General features: G+C 47.0%; 1 protein-coding gene across 1 annotated transcript in view; it reads left to right on the top strand.

Moving 5' to 3' along the window:
• The first annotated feature begins 5,521 nt into the window (after positions 1-5,521).
• The window catches only part of LOC117211279, a 54,935-nt gene continuing 42,051 nt past the window's right edge, over positions 5,522-18,405 (top strand). Inside the window, 2 exon segments of the mRNA XM_033454988.1 lie at positions 5,522-6,920; positions 6,923-7,148. Coding sequence (XP_033310879.1) covers positions 6,860-6,920; positions 6,923-7,148 — 287 coding nt within the window. The 5' untranslated portion in view covers positions 5,522-6,859.

Genomic DNA, 18,405 nt, shown 5'->3' on the forward strand with positions numbered 1-18,405 from the left:
TTATCGACACCGATGCACCACGTTCGGCCAAGTGTAAGTGTAACTTTCCGATTTGGTATTCCGCCCTGGGACTTTCCATGGAATTACCATTTCCGGATCGTTGCACCTGCATTACCGAATGACTGCGGATTCGTTCGGGCCTCGATAGATAGACCCTCGAGAAACGAAGAACCCTGAAACCTCCTGCTGGTAGGATCTAATGTGTGCGCAGGATTTTCACTGTCCCACAGGCTCCTTTTACGGCGACCACTCGAAAATTCATTATGGGGCTGCACTCGTTTCCAAACTTTCCCCGATGCTTTTGTCGGCGAACCGTGCGTCGGTTCGAGGTTAAACGGTCCAGCGTCGTCACGATTTCGATTTAGGTATATATAACTTTTTGTTGAAAATTAAAAGCTAAATTACCGATGACATAGGTAGACGTAAAACTTGTACCGGAAAAGTCAAAATGAAAAATCATCTGATTCACCGAATCTTTTCTACATTAGCGACATGTTTCTGGATTACGTAGCGCGGCACGAACTCGATCGGCGAATTCGTGGCAAATTCGTCCTGATTCAAACCATCTGGGAAATCATAGGTACTTTAACGACCGGTTAAATTGTATAAAATCGAGTTTCCTTCGAAAAGTATCGCGTTCGCAACCGACATAAATATTCCAAGAAATAGTTGATTTTGAAAAATTTGTAAAGAGACAAGCGCGTGGATCGACAGAAAGACAGAACATCGAGACAAATAAAGAAAGCGTTCGATCATAAACTCGGTAGGAAATTTGTTCGAGCATGAATCCCGGTTCGGGATGGAAACACAAACCGAACATTTCGCAGGTTTTCCGTATAAACGGTGAGCGAGAGTTTCTCCCGAAACTAGGCGGACACACCTGCCTTCCGGAATGCCTGCGGTTTCCACGAGTCTAGCAGTTGTTGATCAATCGTTCGACAGAAGGCTCTCGAAATGGGCATCCTTCGTCTCGTGTGTACATAGGATTTGGCTTATCCAACGACGTTTCTTTTCCTCGAGTCCGCGAGAACCGCAAGAATAACGATCAATATTTACGAAGCACTCTCGTCTCCATGACTGCTGGTATTTATACAACCTACCGATTGGAGTACCTCTTCGCCTCTTTATCCGGCGTGCATCCGTTTGATATCTTCATCGCCTTGGTCGAGCTCTCTCGTGCCTTTTCCTCGTCGATCGTGCACGATCAAGCCGCATACACCGGAGAAAAAGGAACGATAACGAGGAAGAAAGTAGCCGGTAAGCGAAGATGTGTAACAAACGGATCGTGGATCAACGATCGCGAGACCTCGATCGGTTCTCTCTGTTTGAAGACGATTTAAGGATATCGCGGTATGGAACGTGACTTGACTCTATTAATACCCTGGTTAATCCTAAACTCGGCTCTTCCTCCTTTCTTTACCTTCGTTGAATACAGATTCTTTTTATTCGTCCAGTTATATTTAGGTTCTTTGGGACGTTGATAAACCGATTGACCGAAAAGTACGAAGGTGATAATAATCGTATTCTATTGGTCCACCGAAAGCGATTCTTAGGCTAAGTTTTCCATGCAACGACACGATTCCATCTGCTTTATAGATTGTTTGACAGACTGCTTCAACTTTTTATTGACAATTTATTCACTGCTTTTAACGTTCTTTTCCCATGATGTTGATACGCTGATTAAAAAGTAGCGGAAAAGAAAGAATACAATAGTTCGATGAAAGACGGTCGTTAGGAAAAGCTGTGAATAGGAAGAGGATTTTCGACAGAATGGATATAGAATAAACAACGCTCGATGTTTCACAAAGATTCTTTGATTTATTGTAACCTATCGTTGAACACTTTTACACAAATTTCTCCTTGGCATTTTACACGACGAATACACTTTGCGACGACTTTCTTCTCACATAAGCATATTAGCAGTCATAGCCTCGTGGGATAAAACAGAGACACACCATCGAACATTAACGAGCCACTCGAGACTTGGCCGCAGACACGAACAGACGCGACGAAACACGATTGTTTAATCACCCATAACGAGGGAAAAAGCAAGCCGGCGGTTATAATCGATTCGTTGTACTCCTTGTCCGTATTTCCACTTCCACTCTCTTGACGATTCTATCGTTCCTGATCGCTTCATTCCGTCACAAAACCCGGAGAAAACAAGCAACGGGGAACCCTCTTTAACTAACGAGTCACATCAACTCTTCTCCATCGTCGATTAATTCAAAACATACCTAGTCCGACTAACAATCAACGCTGAAACATAAAAACACAAGCGGAGAAAAAAGAAAGAAGAGTAATAGTTACGGTCGAAAGAAATTACAGTTCGGCATAATCTATATTCCATTCGGGGAGAAAAAAAAAATGGACCGAGTGAAAAGCACGGAATCTCTCTAGAATCGGGCGTGTTCCTTGTTCTATATTAACGATTCATCGACTTTCTAGTGGGAGGATGCAATGCAGCCCGGCGCCGTGGCCCGATAGAATTTGAAGCGTTACATTAGTCCAACTAATGACCGACATGACTATCCGTGGGTAGATACCGGTTCTTCGAGATCCAAGAGAACCAACAACCATGCCCTCGAGAAGATGGTTGTAGACGGCAGAGCAACGCAGAGGATGATCACCGTGTCTGGCTTACGTGGAGGGCGCCACGTACTCGAGCACATTCGACGCGATTGCACGTATACACGCTGCAAACTATGCGCCCTATCGTCCTTTCTCTTCTTTCCAATTCATGTATTCCGATCTGAACGTAATACGTAGTCTGTTTAAACGTCTGCGTTCGTCCTCTTCCGTAAGTCCACGATTTGGAAAATATCTACATACACGGATGAGCCGTTTAAACATAGAATCATAGGAAAAACGAAATCGTCATGGCAGACAAAGGAAAGTGCCTATTACAGATTCCATACGAAACGAACCACTATCGATTACTTGTTCTAAAAGAGACAGCTTTTTCTCTCGGCTTGATAGACACTTAGACAAGAAGAAGCTTTCTACGCGACATCCCTTTTACCGAGCACGAGGAATTATTTGCACCCGCGAATAGTCTCGTGAAAACTAGACGAAGATTAAAATCTTCGGAAGACGCGAAAGCGCCACACGTCGGAGAAGGGAAACGCGGCGAAGAGCAGAGAAACGACGAGGGCGCGTGCCGAAATTGAAACAGGAAACGAGAGGACTAACGACGATCGTAAGTCAAGAAAGCACTCTCGCTCGTTTAAAAGCCCCCGCGCGTCTAGATGATAAAAATGGGAGAAAAGAAAACGACGAGGGACGCTAATTCATAGGACTCGAGGCGAATCGTGATCCGGACGAGCCTCCTCTCTACCACGCGCGGTTCTGCATTCGCCCGCTCGTGCCTACAGCTGTATGGAAATTTTCAGCGACGGTAATGAGGCTTAAGGGACGGTTGTGTAATCAGTGTGCTCCAACTCGATAGAAACAATGTTGCCGTGCACGGTGAGGGCCGCCGTTCGTCGTTCTGGAAATTAAATTCCATCCGAGTTTCGCAATTCCGCGCCACACTGGCCGCGTTGCTATTTATCACGCCGCTTGCTTTTGTTAATGAACGTCAAACTGTCTTTGCCGGCGCGTACCGCCGCAACGCCGGCCGCGACGATCTCAGAACGGTTTCTGGACACCCCGGAATCCTCCGGTCCCTGATTAAACGAAAACACATTGTCGCGAACTTTCCCTAACTCGATCATCGTGTTCGTTGCCGTTTTCATTAAATTGCGGAGGGTCTCGTCTAAATCGCCACGAAAAATAGAAGAGTCACGGTCGGTATAGTCGATAAAAGGAATCGATTACTTCTCAAAACGAATCGCTTTTGTTTTTAAGTTAGAAAGTCGGTGCCGGATACGTAACGAGGTGTTTTGACACGCGTCTGCAGAATTTTAGGAAATTTTTTGAGAGATTATTTCAAGGGAGGATTACGTGGATAGATTTTCTTGATACTACTTACGTAATGATAGAAGTTTAACCCTCCACGATCCGAATTCCGTTTGACATTCTATCTCGACCGATTTACGTCCAATAAGCTACTTGCACGTAGTAACTCGTCTAAATACGTTGACGTATCTCTCGAATAAATCGAACGATAACACGAAAATTACAACACTGGCAATTTTATAACTACGCGCAATATCGTAGCTGGAAATAAGAGCTTACGATATTGCAAAAACACTGGAAACTTTGAAATAAAAAATACGTCACACTTCGTAAACTTCAAATTTCTAAACTTCACTGGAATAGTAAGTACTAAAACACAATCGACCTAAACTGCGAATGAATACTGTTTAAGTTAAATACTTGGATATTTTCTATCGATATGTAACGCAATAAAGCGCAGAATAGGTTTCTTTTCAGGAAACTAGAAAGATCCGAGAAATAGAATGGCAAATAATTATAAAGCGATATTCAACTGGCAATTGATAACTCGTTTAATTATTAACTTCGAACCTCGGCAACGTACAATTGAGAATTTATATATTGAGCTTTTACCGCTGTCGAAAGTGTGATACAATTTAAGAGATCGTCACGATCGCGATCAAAGTTTCGGTAATCGTACACCTTCGACAACTACAGAGACTACGGTAAAAGTTTTTTGCGCACGACCGAAACACCCCGTGCATCCGTGTACGAGGCGATATTAAACGAGTGCGTTGAACGATAACCAAGGATCTTAAACAGGAAATTACGTATCTTATCAACGGCGCGATAATTATGCGAATTTATTTAATAGTGTTCGATCGACCTCGAAAATTTGGGCCTCACGGGCCAAATATGGCACGCGATGAGTAAAGTTGCCCCCCCCCCCGCCTCCCACTAACGCCCCACGAAACGTAATTCCACGGGAAAATTGCTTTTAAAAAAATCCAATTCCCGCACCTCGTGAGCTCGCTGCGATGAAATTTGTCCGAAATTCGCGCCTCTCCTCCTCGTGCCGCCCCGATCAAATACTCTCACGTTCACGGTCCGCGCCCAACCGCCCGCGAACTCCTACCCAACCTTCCGCCACCTTCCTATCGAAATCACCTATCGTCGTCGACATCGATCTGCACCTTCTCTTCGAAGATATACATGGATGCCTGAACAACGTGGATCAGTTTGCAAATAAACCTGTCAACCGAGAGAGTTCGGTTGAAAACTCGAACAACTACGAACTCGAAACTGAGAACTGCTTTTCTGGCGCGACGCGACGGACCAAAGAGTGAAAATTCACCGCGTGCGATCCACACGGGTGGTCGCGACGATCGCAACTCGTGCGAGAAACGAGAATCTCGCATCGCGTACCGACGACACTCTCCGTATCCGCAGCTTCGAACCGAGCTTCGAGACGAAGCGAAGCGACGGGAACACGCTCGCAGGGAGAGCCACTCGGAAACTCGCGTCTCGCGAGCAGGCGGCGTAATACCGCGTAGTCGCGGACCAAGGCAAGACACGTCGGCGAAGCCACGGAGGGAACGAGGGTCCTCGGGCTTCGTGCGTTTCCGGCAACGTTCGGCGCTCCCCGACACCCCCGGTCGTCGTTCGAGTCTGCCGACGCGAGACGAACGGCCGCGACAGTCCGCTCGGCCGACAGACGCGTCCGCGACACCGTGCAGGAAGGTACCGTTCTCTCTGCGTTCACGGGGCTCGTCTCGACGCAGCGAGTGCCTCTTAAACCATTGCTCGAGTCGCTCCTCGACGCGAGTAACGCGTGTCGGCCTACGATCGTATCGAGGCGAGAAGTCGACGAAGAAGTTTTCTCAGTGTTCTATCGTCCTCCTGGATTTACACAGAAACCGATATATCGGTTCGGATCTCGCGATCGAACAAGTGAGAGAGCGTCGCTCCGTTTCACTGGTTATGCGACCCGTGCGGATCGTAAGTGCGTGAGAAAGTATACGGGGGTGTGTTCCGGGTGTAAAAGGGCACCGCTCCGTTTCGCTAGATTTCTGGTGCTGGTCCATCCGTGAGATTTCACGGTGCGATCTCTGACGACTAGAGTTTCTTGTTCCTTGTTCCTGGTAGCTGCCAGGATTGTCACAGAGGAGACACTGGTGCTTTTATCGTTCAGTGAGAGTTTGCGTTTACAGTGAGAAATCTTCGATAGTTATTTAGCCGAAGGTTTTCATTCATCCGAAGCAACGTCGTTCCGAGAGAAAAGGGTCGCTGGTGAGATGCTTGGCAGGTTCACGATCGTACGGTGATTCGCGTGATCCCGTCGCTGAGCGTCGGATACCCTCACTGCCCGCGAACGACAGCCTTCCATCTATCGAACGGTGGATTTATCGTAAAATCATCTCTCCGATGCGCCGCATGTTCGACGAAGCTATTAAACAGAATCCTCTATCGACAGTTCGTCGTCGTTTCTATCGGATTCCGGCAAAGTTAGACCAATGAGAGGGCCAGTAAGGTGCGCTCCAGGTGAGAGAAACACGGGGTGGACCCATGGAACGCGAACCACGGTGGACACCGTTGGAAACAGAACACCGGAGAAATTTCGCCGATTCTAACGACCAATCGCGTATCACCGACGATTTCATCAAAGAATTTCGCCACTCGTCGAGTCAACAACGTTCGACGACTTTCTCGATCTGTTAGACGCTCCGGTAGAACACACCGAACCAGAGGAGCGTGCGAAAAACGTGGGAAGATTTGTCGGTCGTTGAAAGTTGAACGAAAGCTGAGAGTCGCGAGAGGAATGTATCGAGGATAAAGAGGGACGAACGAGGATACGCGAGTCCCAGAATCTCGATCTTCGACGTGAGAAAAATAGGAAAGAAAAGAGATAAGACAGGAAGAAGAAGAAGAAGAAGAAGAAAAGAAAACGAGAACCGATTCTAACGAAAATAGTGAAGTGTGGATGTGGTGTCCGTGCAACAGTGGTGGAAGGTGGTTGTGGACGACAACAAGAAAAGTGCAGGTGTCGTTGTTTGTTATTCTTGTTTTTGTCGTGGTTGTTTGTTGATTGTTGTATTCTTGGTGAGCAGTGGTGACGCGGTGCGCGCTGCTCGTTCGTCCACGTTGTTAACGATGGTTTCCACGTCCTTTGTAACTTTGGTGTTCTTCGTCTGCCTGCAAACGATTCTACTCTCCACTGTGAGCAACTGCGCAAAGACGATCAGCATGTACTGGAACACCACCAATTCCATGTAAGCCAAATCCAAATTTTCTGCTCCGTGCGAGGAAAATCCTCCGCCACGTGACTCTTCCCAGACCTTGAGACGGTGAAAGATTCATTTTGTTCGCGTCTGCTGTGCTCGTCGGGTCTCGCGCAAATACGCGTACACGCGTACACGCGTTGGCACGCGTGCCAAACGCGTCTCGTAGCGATGCTCGCCGGAGAATCGATTTTTCGCGGCGTCGTGCCTTTTGAGTAACGATCCTGCGCTTCCGGCGCGGCGGAGCTTTTATCGCGACGAAGCCGCGGTATCGTGTCTGCCAAAATTACAGGGGCGCATCGCGACGCCGGCCACGCTTTAATGCGCTCGCGAAATGGACCGAGCCATGGGGATCGTTCCGACGTCGACTCGGTCCAAATCGCCGACGATAAAAGCGAAGAAACGGCGATTTCCAGCGGCTAGAACCACGGGAAATTGCTTTCGGCGTAGCCGCGTGACCGATCAATTTTCTTCGTTCTACAGGAGTGCTTGAACTTTGACTAACTGGCTGTAAAATTCGTTAGCGAGTGTCAACTTCCTTGCGTCGTTTTTATTCGGTACCGATGTTCTTTGCGACTTTAAACCGTTAAACCCGTACGGTTCCTTTTAATGGTTCCGTGCGTCAGTCTCGCCTATATAACAACTGCTCGAACACCGGTGACAGGTGAAAAACGTCGAGATATATTAAACCGCGTTTAGACCATAATTTGCGGCGCCACTGTGATTGTATATTATAGGGCAATAGGTTAACGCGTGCGCTTACCTCTAAACGCGCTATCCGTGGGAATTTTTATTCGGCTTTATCAACGAATATTTTACCAAGTATCGCGTTTTGTTTTTCCCAACTCGACCGATCTTCTCGCGCGGAGAAAGATTACGACAGACGCGTTGCTTTATGCGGAATATTCGATATTCGCAGTCGTCATCGAACGTGCGCGAGAAACGATCGGCTATAAAGCGCGAGAACTAGAACATATCCATGCAGAAAGGGTGGAGAATGAAGGAAGCTACGGTAATTCAAGGTGTATAATACTCGTCAGAATTTACGCGTCACGCGTTTTGTATCGCGCATAAGCATAGTTTCACGCGAAACGTGTAAATCTGGCCGGGTAACGAGGCTCGTTATTTTATCTGGAAAAAAAATCTATAAGTGCGTTCTCTGTTGCTCGCTTCCTGCTCGGACGACGAGCGAAATCAAAGTGGCGCTCGTCAAACCGAAGCGGCAGGCTCGATTCACCACACTGCCAATTAAATCCACATTACGTAGTTAATCTAATCTGTCACGGTATTTTTCTACTTGTCCCGGATAACTCGTTTCGTGTGTGAGACAACGGTAAAAAAATCATATTCTCGTCGTGTACAAGAACGTACCGAAAATTCGCGTGTAACTTGGTTAGATTTCGCGTGAAAATCATCCTGGGCTACCGTAACAGTACCCTGTCGACGAATTGTGCTAGTAAGAGGCTCGTAACGTTCCCGTTCTTTTTTTCTTCTCTTTTTTTTTTCTTCTTTCTTTTTCTTGTTACTCGAGGAAGCGGTGTCCTTATAAGCAGCTTGTTAGCCGAGCAATTTCTTTTGCTGGTTTTGCCCGGCAATTTGCGTAGTTCGCACTACTTTTTAGTATCCTCGCCGGTGCGGCGGTGAATGCGTAAATTCGCGCACGATACGCGTTGGACAAGAAACACGCTCGTGATTCGCGTCAACGTTATAATCGACGCGATATCGTTTCTTTTTTCGCTCGCTTCGCCTCCTTTTCGACGAGCGTGAAAAACTTGCCAGCCTCGTAATTTTCTCGATCGTCTGTAGTTTCTGGCCGATCGTTTTCTCGATCTCGCCATCGTTGTCGCCGCACATCCCGCCAACTAATTCGGTCCGAGAAAGAACGCTCGTAAAACGAAATTTTTGCTCGCCATCGAACTTTCAAGGACGCGGCCCGAAGATCGGTCGAACTTGGACGAAAAATTACCAGAAATTCGATTGCACGATCGCGAAGGATATTTTGTAGAAGTTCTGCCGTAAAGAATATCTCGAAATCACCACGGTAGAACGAAATTTTCGAAGGAACGCCCCGAAAGGTATCGCGTGGATATTCGGCGGTAAGTTAACGTAACTTTTTATCGTGCACGGTGTGCTCGAGAACTTGAATGCGCGTATTCAAGTTGCCCGGCGCATCGGTGTGTGCGTGCACAGCGCGCATCGTACAACGAAATCCGGGCACCCTATTCTCCTCTCTCGTATAAGGCCCCGACGTCCGGCTGACTTTGACGATCGGTTTGAAGTCGCGCATGCATTACTTACAGCCAGGACGACGTGGACTCTGGAACGTGTGCGTGCCCGTACGTGTGAGAATCCATTTCGCGAAGGAGAAGGACGTTGTCAGACTGTCTTTTTCAAGGGACGTACGAAGGGCAGTAAAAAACACGTCCCGCATGGAAAAAAATCGAAAAGGAAGTAACACGTATATAGCGAGCAAAAAGGAAACGGAGAAGATAGGGCAGAAAGAGAGAAAAACGAGGGAAAATATACTGCTGGAGAGAAGAGTGCGTTCTCGTCGAAGAAGCGAGACCGCGTGCATAAAGAGGGTGTAAATCTCGGCCGCTTATTGGAAAATCGAAATTCGCTTGAAGAAATTCAGCGTAAAACAAGGGTAGAGGAGGGAGGGAGTGCGGAGAGAAAAAAGCTGTCACGCGAAGCACGGAGATCCGTGGCTCGTTGATTATCATAAATCCGTTTCCACGATGTTACGCTGGCAAGCGTATTCTCTACTGGCGGGCCAGAGCGCGCCAGCATTGACGTTTACTACCTCGTTGTGTTTTCGACGAGAATTCGACTCTTTGTAACTATGGTGGAACGTATTAAAAACGATTGGCATCTCTTTACTTGCCTGTGTCGAACACGTTAAAACGATTTAATACTCGCTGAAAATATGGTGAAAGATAATTCTGCTGGTTAATAAGACGACGAAACGTTCAAACTATTCTTTTAATCGGAGCGGCAATGGATCTAAATCGTCATGGGATCAATTACTCGTTCAAGTTTCGCGGAGATAATTGATTTAAAGAAGAATTTTAAACGATCACGATGTCGTTGGCGAAATAACGACGACGGAGGCACGATCGCGGCAGCAGATGCTGCAGCGCCGCTGGAGACTTCAATGCCGGACAAGAAGATCTGCCGCGGCAGATTATTGAACTCTCTACTCTTCGGAGCGCGCGCGCGCGCACGGCTAGACGATTCTATCGAGTCGAGGAAGGCATGGAACGGCCCGTGCAATAAGTGTTTCTGCCTGTCGTTGCGCTTACGGTTTCGTATTCGACTTGTTTCGCACATACGCGTAACACGGCCTGTCGTATTTTTGATCGGCCACGTCGTTAATTCCGCAACAAGACCAACGTGCTGACAAAGTATCAAACTGTACTTTATATTTCACGATAACGGTGCCGGTATTATCGACACCTGAGAGACGATTATACTCGTTCGTATTAGAATATATTTATGACACTCGTTTGTACTATGTACGATATGTACTACGTCCCTGACACTTTATGGCATTCGAACAACGATATTCGTCACAGCGTGTCAAAAATGTTTCGCACTTTACCTAGCTTCGCGTAAACATATCGAGCTAGTGTCAAATAACCTGATCGTGTAAATTTATTTTTTTATTATATTATATTATATAGTCTACAGTGGAGAGGAAGCGATATATCTGGATCTGATAAGAGAACGTTTCCGTACAGTCACCTGTTCCATCGATTCGTCAGTTACTTTTAATTTACTCGCAATCTCGCAACTCGAGTCGAAAAATCACGGTCGATGAAAACCGCTTGTCGCTTTGCAAGCGATAGTATGAAAAATTGAGAAACCAGCAGTTTCGAAGCAGTTCACGACTGTCAGAATTATGCCGTATTATAACGCGTAATGCTAGCGACAAGCGTGACGGATTTCGTCGATACAATCGCGAATCGAACGTATCGTCCGCGAAACCGATACGCGATGGCATGTTCGTTACATACGAAATATCTATGCGTAATAAATATGTACGCGAAGAAATTGCTAATTGTACGAAAAATGGCGGTTTTAGCAAGTCGAGCGTTAACGATGCGCCACGGCCTAAAATTAGAGTGCAGCGTGGCGCGTTACCCCGAAAAATCTTAATTTCGGCGCGGTGTAGATTTCATAAACCGTTACACTTTAACACGGCCTCGGTACCGTTATTAAATTGCCGGTGTACACGCAGCAAGAAGCTCGTTTTTGAAAACCACCGAAGATTCCTATTATCCGGCTCTCGGTAGCTTCGTTTCGTGGCGCTTTATAGCTTCGAGTATTAAGGCAACATCGATTTGCAGCAGCCACAAATCAGTGGTTTCCCCGAGGAAACTAGTACCCTTCGTACCGAAGATCGAGAATTCGCTGCCCGATTCGTGGAAATAACCGACGGCCGGCACGCCGTTGCCGTGTCGAATCACGCGGAAACAAAGAAACACCTTCGTCACGACGGGACGATAGGAAACAACCCGGAGATCACGTACGAATCGACCGATCCTAATTATTCCGCTAACTCCGACGAAAATAGCAACAAGAATTTCTGTTAAAATTCTGTTGTCAAAAAAATGTAACTTTAGGGGAGACACGTTGCGGCCTTCGTGCGGGAAAAACGAAATCTTCGTTTAATCACGCGTGGGAAAATAAACGACGAAACTACGCTGAAGGCAAATTGCACAGAAGTCAAATGGTACGCTGCAAATATCTCGCTCTGCGAAGTATCATTACGAACAGTGTGAAATCTCTACATTCGCGAGTACCGCCAGCCTGAAGTCATCGGTTCCCTTCTCGTTAAAGCGACGCCCTTTCTACAGGAAAATTGAAATCCGCTTCGCGGAGCGGGTGAATAACGACCTATAAAATCGCTTGTATCCCAGTCTAATCGTTTCATCTAATAACCTTACATTTTATTCCCGATTTAACGACGGTCGAGTGATCGGTAGTTTAGCTATTGAAAATAGAAGACGACGAATTTATTTTAAACAGATAAAATGGTATTTCATGCAATTACGGAAGGAAGCCTCGGAGCTTCTTCGTCTTTACATAAATACGACGAAACCACGACGAACAGAAGCGCGTCATTTTCCTATGATTAAAGTAATTGTAGAAGAAGAAAACTCGATTTGAAGGAAATGTTTCTGTCGAATCAGCTGATTACGAGCATCGTTAAATCGCGTGTGTCTGGAGAATGTGGCGCATGGCTTAACGAGCGGCAAATTAATTATTCATCGTTAAAAGCTAACGGGCCGTAGTGGCATCGCGTCAACGCGGGTCTACGCGAGAAAAACGAGACGCAAGACACACCGGTGACGTTTACGAGTACGCGGACAGCGCGTAAATATCTCCATGAACTTGCAGGACGCCTTCTTCCTGTTACCACGTGTTTAACGTTCTACGACTCGCACAGATCAAAGAGAGAGAGAGAGAGAGAGAGAGTTTCTCTTAATTCTTCCACCACTAATACACTCTTATACACCTCTATGTGGTATTCGCGGAGAACGATTTATGATCGCGAAAAAGTGCGAAAACGTGGCGCGAAACGCCGATCGGAAAACTCTCCCGACTGATTTACGAATTATAAGTTACATCCATCCACTTGCGCGTGATTTACTTTCGACGACGAGACTATTACCGCTTTGTAACGCGACTGTCTCACTAAGAGGAAGTCATCGTGATTAATTAGGCAATAAAAGACGCACAGCAAAAGGAAAGCGGAATCGCGCGTACGATTTGTCGTTAACCGAACTCGATATCCACTAATTTAACGCGAGTTACACCGATAATCCCGTGGCCACGTCTCTCGATGTCGAGGAACCGTAAGCGAAAGGAATATTCCGTTCTCTTCGTCGTTAGCGTTTACTGGCGAAGCGACTCGGAGAGTTCCAACCATGGAAAAAGTTCCTCTTTCTCCACCACCCCTTGTGTCCCTGTGAGTAGCTCAAAGAAAGAGAGAAAGGGAGAGAGAGAAGGAGAAGGAGAGAGAAGCTGCTCCAAGAGGCACGTTTATCTCCAGCAGACTCTGGCGGCTGGCAATAAATCCTGGCGTTATCAGTATTAAATATCTTTCGTAAAAATCCGCAAAGAGGCCGAGAAACAAAAGATCATTATTAGCGTAAGCACGCGTGTACATCATTACTCGGTGTGTCCCATGCAACCGGTGCTCTCTCCTCCCGCTTGCTGCTCCGGCAACAATACACGGATGCCTTACGCTCGAGAGTCACCAGCGTAAGGGAGAAAAAGCGTACGTCGGGGCGTTACGAGCTACGAAGACCGCGTTACGGTTAATTAAACGCGAACCGAGCCTTCGACCAATAGCTACGGATCGTCTGGAAACTGGAAACCAGACGCGTCGAGAAAACACGTCCAGAAAGAAAGATGGAGAGAAAGCGGCAGCGGCGGCGGCGCCCATCGCATCCGTGGAAAGGGACCCCGGTAAAATCGTCAGAAAAGTGTCCTTCTCGAACGGCAGCTGTTTCCTGTTACAAAACCCCTCTACGGCTGTCCGTGTCTCTGGTCCATACTCGGGGAAAAAGAAGAGGGGCACCCTCGCCAACAGCGAAAAACCCCTGTAACATCGTGGTTAGGACTTACATGCGATTACATGTTGTTGGCGGGGCGTGTACGACACACCGTAATCCGTAAAACGCGTGCGTACCACAGGAATTTATGTCCCAATTCCTCGTGCGCCTCGTTATATTGCTACAAATGGACGCGATGGATGGATTGTCGGTTAGAGGGATAGAAAGGAAGAGGGAAAATAGCGTCAGAGTTTACGGTAGGATAAATATCACGATATCCTAAATCTTTACTAGGTAAAGAACAGCGTAATACGCGAATTAGTGCTCGATCGAAGCTTCGTACGTTCTCAAAATTTCTTCGTAACGTTGCAATTTCAACGAACAGACCGCGTACGCCCACCCCGAAATCCTGCCAGCGGTTAAAATCAATTTTCCCGCCTGTGGAAATTAATATTTGCCCAAGAAGAACCGAGGGTAGGGGAGCGATCGATGGGGACCGGCGGTCGTATATCAGACTTACGAAGTAATCGCGTATTGTGCGTCGACAGATAGCCATCATCTAGCACGGAGCGTGAACGATATTTCGCGTTACCCACGCATTCCATTTTTCCCGGATGATGCCCCGAGTGTGGTCGCGTCCGCGTTTGTCAGTCGATAGGGCGTAGCGAATCGCGACGTTCCCATAGGTTTCGTCACCTGAAGGGCGAACGGATACGCGCAATGAGAAATTTCCACGGCTCAGCAGGTGGCGAACATTTGCACGAGACTACGTTACACGTTTGTCCGCCAGAAAAAAAAGTGTATCGTTTGATTGTAGACGGTGCACCGTAATGATCATTATTATACCAATTAATTCGCGCCTACGTGTATACACTATACGCTGTTGGACGCGTTATCCCTGGTCAGCACGCGATTTCATCTGCGAAGGAACGTCATTAATAGCTGCTCGGATATCGCTATACACTTAAAATAATTGCGGGCCCGAGCAGCGTGTATGCACACACGAGTATTTCACGGAGGCACGTGGCGTTTGTGTGGGTTGCGTGAAGACGAAGCCGCATATTTGTTCGGCCGTAGGTGTGCGCCGAACGGACGAATAATTTTATTCCCACGGGAACTCGCGGGATAAGTCGTCCCGCGTTGGCCCAATTAGCTCGTAATCGACGCGTTCGTTTTTTGTCTCTGGCCAGAAGAGAGCCTCGTACTCCCTTCGTTTGCTGAGAATTTTAACGCATTTTAATGGGGCCCCGGGCGCGGCTATAGCGGCTCAATTATCGATCGTAATTGACGGAGTGTTAGGAACGAGAATGAAAAGCTGTCCGGTTTCTGAAACATCACGTTTCGCGGCCCGGTGCAACGTTCCAGGATGAATTTTAAAATACCTAACGGGCTTCGCTTCGGTTATGAATTCAGTGGAAACGACGGCCGTACTGGATCGAGTTAATAAAGCCGCTTGCCGTATCCTTCGGCTTTATTTTTATCTTTACTTAATTACTTTTCCAACTGACAGAGCTTTCGGGACCTTCGTCGTAACGTGTACGTTCTTTTTTTACGTAGAAATCAAATTCATCGGTGCCGAATGAAAGAAACGTTTCGTTCGAGCGTGAAAGACCAATAGGAGAACGGACCAAAACTCGGAGAATTTAGGACAGAGTCATAAATCGCCCTCCTCGCCAAAAAGAAAAACTGCGATGTCGGCTATGTTAAATCGATACCAATCGCGTTAACCGTACCCTTTGTTCCCAGTTTCCTACGTCCTAAATTCCGTTCCACCTTTTGTCGAACGATTTTGCCGCGTCGCTTGGACATCCTCGAGACCGCGAAAGGATTCGTAAAATACCAATTTCCGTTTCACCGCACCGGCAAGAGAGTCGTCGAGCTGTCGATGATTTCCGTGCTTCGAATAATGGAGAGACTCGCTCGGTGTTACGGAAGAACATGCGTATTTGCGTGTTGCGTGGGAGAAAGAGAGAGAGAGAGAGAGAGAGAGAGAGAGAAAGAGAGAGGGGAGACGGGAAGCATATGCACATGATGAGTGCGTATAAGTGCACGTTTCGTCTGCAAAACCGTGCAGGAGATTGCACCTCGAGGTCCTGCGGTGCGCGTTCCATGAAGAGACGTTGAACACGCTGAGAAAAAGGAGGATGAAGGAGAAGAACGAACGAGAGAGCAACTGCCTCACGGTCCCTTCTACCGACGTATCCTCGCTCGCTCGTCCTCATTTGTCTCCTCGGTTTTCGAGCCACCGGCCAAAACTCTTCGTGCCTTTCTTTCGGCCTGTTTCGTCTGACCGTGCTCTCTCTCTCCCTCTCTCCCCCTGCCACCAGCCGCTCCTCGTCTGTTTCTCTTTCCTCCTCCTCCTCCTCCTCCTCCTTTTCATTTTATCGTCCTTTTTTTTTCTTTCTTTCTTTACGCCATCTCGCTTCCAATCCATCGCTCGCTGCTGGGACCCTGAAAGGACTCGCGGCTCCGTCAGACAGAAAGGAGAGGGAGCGCGGGCACAGCAGCGAGGCTTTTTCGAATCGAATCCCTCATTGTCGACTCGGTAATTCGAGGAGGATCGAAATAACCCATTATCCCGTAATGAGCGGTGCATTCACGTCCACACAGGGATGTACGCAGCGCTGGTCACGTGTGCATACGTGTTTCTTCGCGTACACGCGGCCACGCCACGCAACGATGTTACATTTACACAGTCACCGCTCGTGAGTCGTTCGCCTCGGCCGACGTGCAAACGCTGTTACGGGCTTCTTCGTCCGTAAGGAGCTGCGCGTGTCTCGAAGACGTATCCTCTAACCACAAATTCTTCGTCAAATGTCGATAATACGCGCGCTTGTTTGTTCTTTCGTAGCCTTTCGATGGAATCGAAGCAACATCTTGGTTGGAAACGTTAAATAATGCTTCGTGCTAGATGACGCGACTATCGCAAATACCATTCTACGACGGATTCTTGGTACGTGGACTGTTTTAACGTTACAGGAGGTCACGAGTAATACTTGTTTATTCCGTGTTAAACGTAGATATGGCTATCTATTTTTATCAAGCTAGCAGACAGCTACTTTTATAGACTTCGCGGAAGGGGAATGCATACGGCACAGATACGAATAGAGTACATGAACGCCGATCGATAGTTACAAGCTACATATTCTAATCTTTCTTAGATTTCTAGCTTCTAATCGGTTCTTTCCGTGTGTCGAATGGGATCTCTGCACGACGCGTGCTAGCTTTTCGAAATTATCGAAGACTTTTCGTCACAGGGAACCAGGTATTCGATCGCACATAGTCCACCCGAAATATTATTCTACCAGTTTACCCTGTTTCTCCCCCAAAACACGAGTGGCACCAACAGTTGTTTTATTAGCTCAACGTGAGTCACGCAATTCCTAGAACTAATCAAACGTAATCAATCGTTAAGAATTTGTCGATCTTCTATCGTTAAACCACAATTCCAGTAATGTCCAACTGGAAGGGTCGTCCCTACGTTCTTGCTTCAAAATTCGCTTAAACCTGTTCAAAAAGTCTTTTTACTCTATAAGATCGTACAAAGCTGGATCAAGGAGCGGAAAGGATATTAATTTTATCGATTATCGATTAAAATCTTACAACTCGCCGATACTAATAAATCTCCCGTAACAGTAACAAATTTGCTAATACGAGAAATTATACGTTATACGTATTAGGTTGTCGGAAAAGTTTCTTTCGATTTCATATCGGTGATAATAAACGGACGACAATTTCTGTTTTACGTTATTTTATCGAATTAGATATGATCCATTTCGTTCTATTTCTGTTATTATGTTCGTGCGTAATTCAATAAACTAATATGAAACAGAAACCATTCCGCGTCTATTATTTCCTTATAAAACGAAAGAAACATTTCGGACAATCTAATATTTACAAATCTCTCTTACAAATGCATTTACAAAAAAAAACTCCTTAGTTTTGTAAATTATGGTGCAAGTGGGTGCAAGGATAATTTGCAAAGTGGATGGAACAGTTCGGAAGGTCTTCGAACCTCGTAGAAGCCTTGGCGAAGCGTTTCTTAACGATACAACCGGCGCCATCTCTGGGGCAGGCAAGAAACCACTGGACCGCTCATTTACGACTCTTTCAAGGACCTGGTCGCACTAAATCCTTGCCGCCTGGCACCGTGTGCCCGCTCCCTTGCTGCCGTCGCTGCTGGCGTTCACTGCTGTTCCGCCTCCAAGTCCTCGACATACCTTCGACGAACGGGGTACGACTTTCGCGTTACCGGACGGTAAGCGGCGACGCGTAATGAAGTAATCATCCCCGTTATCGGCCCTCATTAATCGATCCACCTCGAGGAACGGGCACGGTTGCCTTTCCGAGCGACGCCGCTGTCGTTCGTTACACCCGAAACGATCGTTCGATCCCATCTCGTCGCGAGTTTCGCGATGTTTTCCGCAATGATGCCGTTGCATGAGAATGGAAAACAGGATTCTCGGGATTTTCATTAGGTATAGCGGTTATCGAAGAGCAAACATGTCGATACTGTTACTCGTTAACGAAGGTTCATCGACGATCCTCGACGATCTACGTCTCTTTGTTCCAACTTCCGCGAGCTTCTCAGGATGCCATGCGTTTATCTACCGTCTCTTTCGGCGTTCTTCTCGAAATAACAAGCCGAGGAATATAGGACTTTTCGCATCGATCGTACTACGCTC

Source organism: Bombus bifarius, unplaced genomic scaffold, assembly GCF_011952205.1.
Source record: "Bombus bifarius isolate JDL3187 unplaced genomic scaffold, Bbif_JDL3187 scf7180000008227, whole genome shotgun sequence".
In the NCBI taxonomy this organism is placed as follows: domain Eukaryota; kingdom Metazoa; phylum Arthropoda; class Insecta; order Hymenoptera; family Apidae; genus Bombus; species Bombus bifarius.